Raw genomic sequence first — 2339 nt, 5'->3', positions numbered from 1 at the left:
ATCAGCTCTGCCCAGAATCCCGTGGGAATGCCCTCCCACAGGATTCTCAGATCTGTACTGGTCCCTGGAGTATGGGGGCTACCCTGGGTGTAAGGAGGGTCAGGATGTGACTGTAGGCATCTTGATAGTCACGAATGGACTATTCTCTAAGAACTTCCCTGGGGAGGTCCGGACCAGGCCCAGGCTGGGCTTTGGGGTACAAGCTGCCATGGGAGCAGAGAAGAGAGAGTGTAACTGTACATTCCAGGGTACAGCTGAGGGTCCTGAGCCTGATCTGGAAGACTCATAGGAACTTACCATGTAGAGACAGAGGGGAAGAGCATTCCAGGCAGTGGGCAGTATGTGCAGAGACACAGGCACACCAGCCTGGGGGTCGGGGGTGGAATGATGAGTCTTTCTGTGCTGCTGAGCAGAGGCCGCTGTGGTCAGGGTGAGGCTGTGTGAGTGAATGAATCTAGAATTAATCTGAGTGGGTGAAGAGGCAAAAGGCTAACTGTATGAGTTTTTGGCTGAAGTTCTGCTGACCCATTTCTTGATGCATAGTAATCCCCTTGCTCCAACCCTCTCTCTTCACTGGATCTTTGCCAGCCCAAACTCATTCTGCTGTGCTCTGGGGGACAGTATCAGGTTGAGGGATACTCGAGGGTGTGTGATTCATTGATAAACCACACCTTTTAGACTGCAGAGCCCAAGGGGCAGCTGAGCTTTCTGTAGGGGAGAGACATCAGTGGGATCTGCCTTCTTGGCCCTCTTGGCTTCTGCAGAGCCTGGCAGAGAGTGTGGATTTGAGTTCTGCTCTGCCTCTTACTATCTGTGCCACCATGAATAAGTAAGTCCCTTACCATTTCTGAACCTCATTTCTCATTGCTGAATAGTATCGAAAACATGCTCATCTCTTAGGGTTGTTTCTCAGTGACATATAAAGTGCTTAGCATAGCAGCTATCCCAGGGTAAAGACTCCATGTCTTGTAGTTGTTGCAATTGATGCTATTATTGTTTTCAGACCAAAAAAGGGAAATCCTGTTTGACTCTCAGAGACCTCTGTGTGATACTGCTGAGTGGGCAGTGTCTGGAGGTGAAATGTGACATCACGTCTACAGTGGGGGCTGTCTTCAATGCTGTCATGTCCTTCACCAACCTTGGGGAGCTCACCTACTTTGGCTTGGCTTATCTGAAAGGTAAGTGTCTCCACAGCTGGCCTGGTGCCTCAGATAACCCAGGCATCTAGGTACCTGAGTACTATTCCTTCTAAAAAAAATGCTTGAGACTGGGACACCTCACCTCGCATACTTAGACATTAGTTAGCATGGCGAAGTCTTCAAGTGCTCACGTGCAAAGTGTCAAGTAAGTGCAGAAGATTGTTATGAAATAGTGCATGTGGGTTTCTGTGATTTGCTGGATCTGGTTGAGCAATCTCAATGCACTGATAAGCAAATGTTAAAAATGTTAAAAAAATATTTCCATCTAGGTGGGAATATAAAATGGTGTAGCTAGTGTGGAAGACAGTGTGGTGGCTCCTTAAAAAATTACAAATATATTTACCATATGATCTAGCAATTCCACTTTTGCATACATATCCAAAATAATTGAAAACAGATTGCTCAGAGATACTTGTATGCCCATGTTTGTAGCAGCATTATTCACAGTAACTAAAATGTAGAAGCAACCCAAGTATCCATTGATGTATAAATGGATTAGCAAAATGTGGCATATACTTACAATGAAATATTATTCAGCCTTAAAAAGTAAGAAAATTCTGACACATGCTATAATACAGATGAAGCTTGAGGACATTGTGGACATTTACTTGAGGACATAAAACTAGTTGTGAAAAGACAAATACTGTTTGATTTCAATATATAAGGTACCTAGAGTAGTTAAATTTAGAGACAAAGTAGAATGATGGTTTTCAGAGATTGAGAAAAGTGGAATGGGGAGTTATTGTTTGATGGGTATAGTTACAGTATTACAAGATGAAAATGGTTCTGGAGATGGATGGTGATGGTGGTCGCACAATAAGTGAATGTATAGTGAACTTTACACTTAACTGTGGTTAATATGGTAAATTTTTTGTTATGAGTATTTCACCAAAATAAAAATATTTAAAAATTTTCATCTAATCACACAGGACTAACAGGAAATCAGCACACCCACCCTAAGTTAAGAATCTGTTCTGAAGATCCTGAAAGAAAGTGTTTTTTTTATCTTTCCATCTCTGCCCTTTATTAAGGGTCTTTTCAATTCTATCAACTACAAATATGCCTTTGCTGTAGTCAAAGCCCTTTAACCACCTTGTGGAGGAATGAGAAGCAGACCAAGCTGGGATAATACGGACCTTC

The 2339-nt window shown here is 42.9% G+C and overlaps 1 protein-coding gene across 1 annotated transcript in view; it reads left to right on the top strand.

The window, feature by feature from the left end:
* FRMPD2 (FERM and PDZ domain containing 2) overlaps nucleotides 1–2339 on the top strand; it is a 95147-nt gene that overhangs the window by 13645 nt on the left and 79163 nt on the right. Inside the window, exon 8 of the mRNA XM_011355460.1 lies at nucleotides 1004–1178. Coding sequence (XP_011353762.1) covers nucleotides 1004–1178 — 175 coding nt within the window. The remainder of the gene's footprint in view (nucleotides 1–1003; nucleotides 1179–2339) is intronic.

The sequence above is a fragment of the Pteropus vampyrus genome, unplaced genomic scaffold (assembly GCF_000151845.1).
Source record: "Pteropus vampyrus isolate Shadow unplaced genomic scaffold, Pvam_2.0 Scaffold20, whole genome shotgun sequence".
NCBI lineage: Eukaryota > Metazoa > Chordata > Mammalia > Chiroptera > Pteropodidae > Pteropus > Pteropus vampyrus.
The sequence above is the reverse complement of the archived record's forward strand: the minus strand, read 5'-3'. Positions and strand labels throughout refer to the sequence as shown.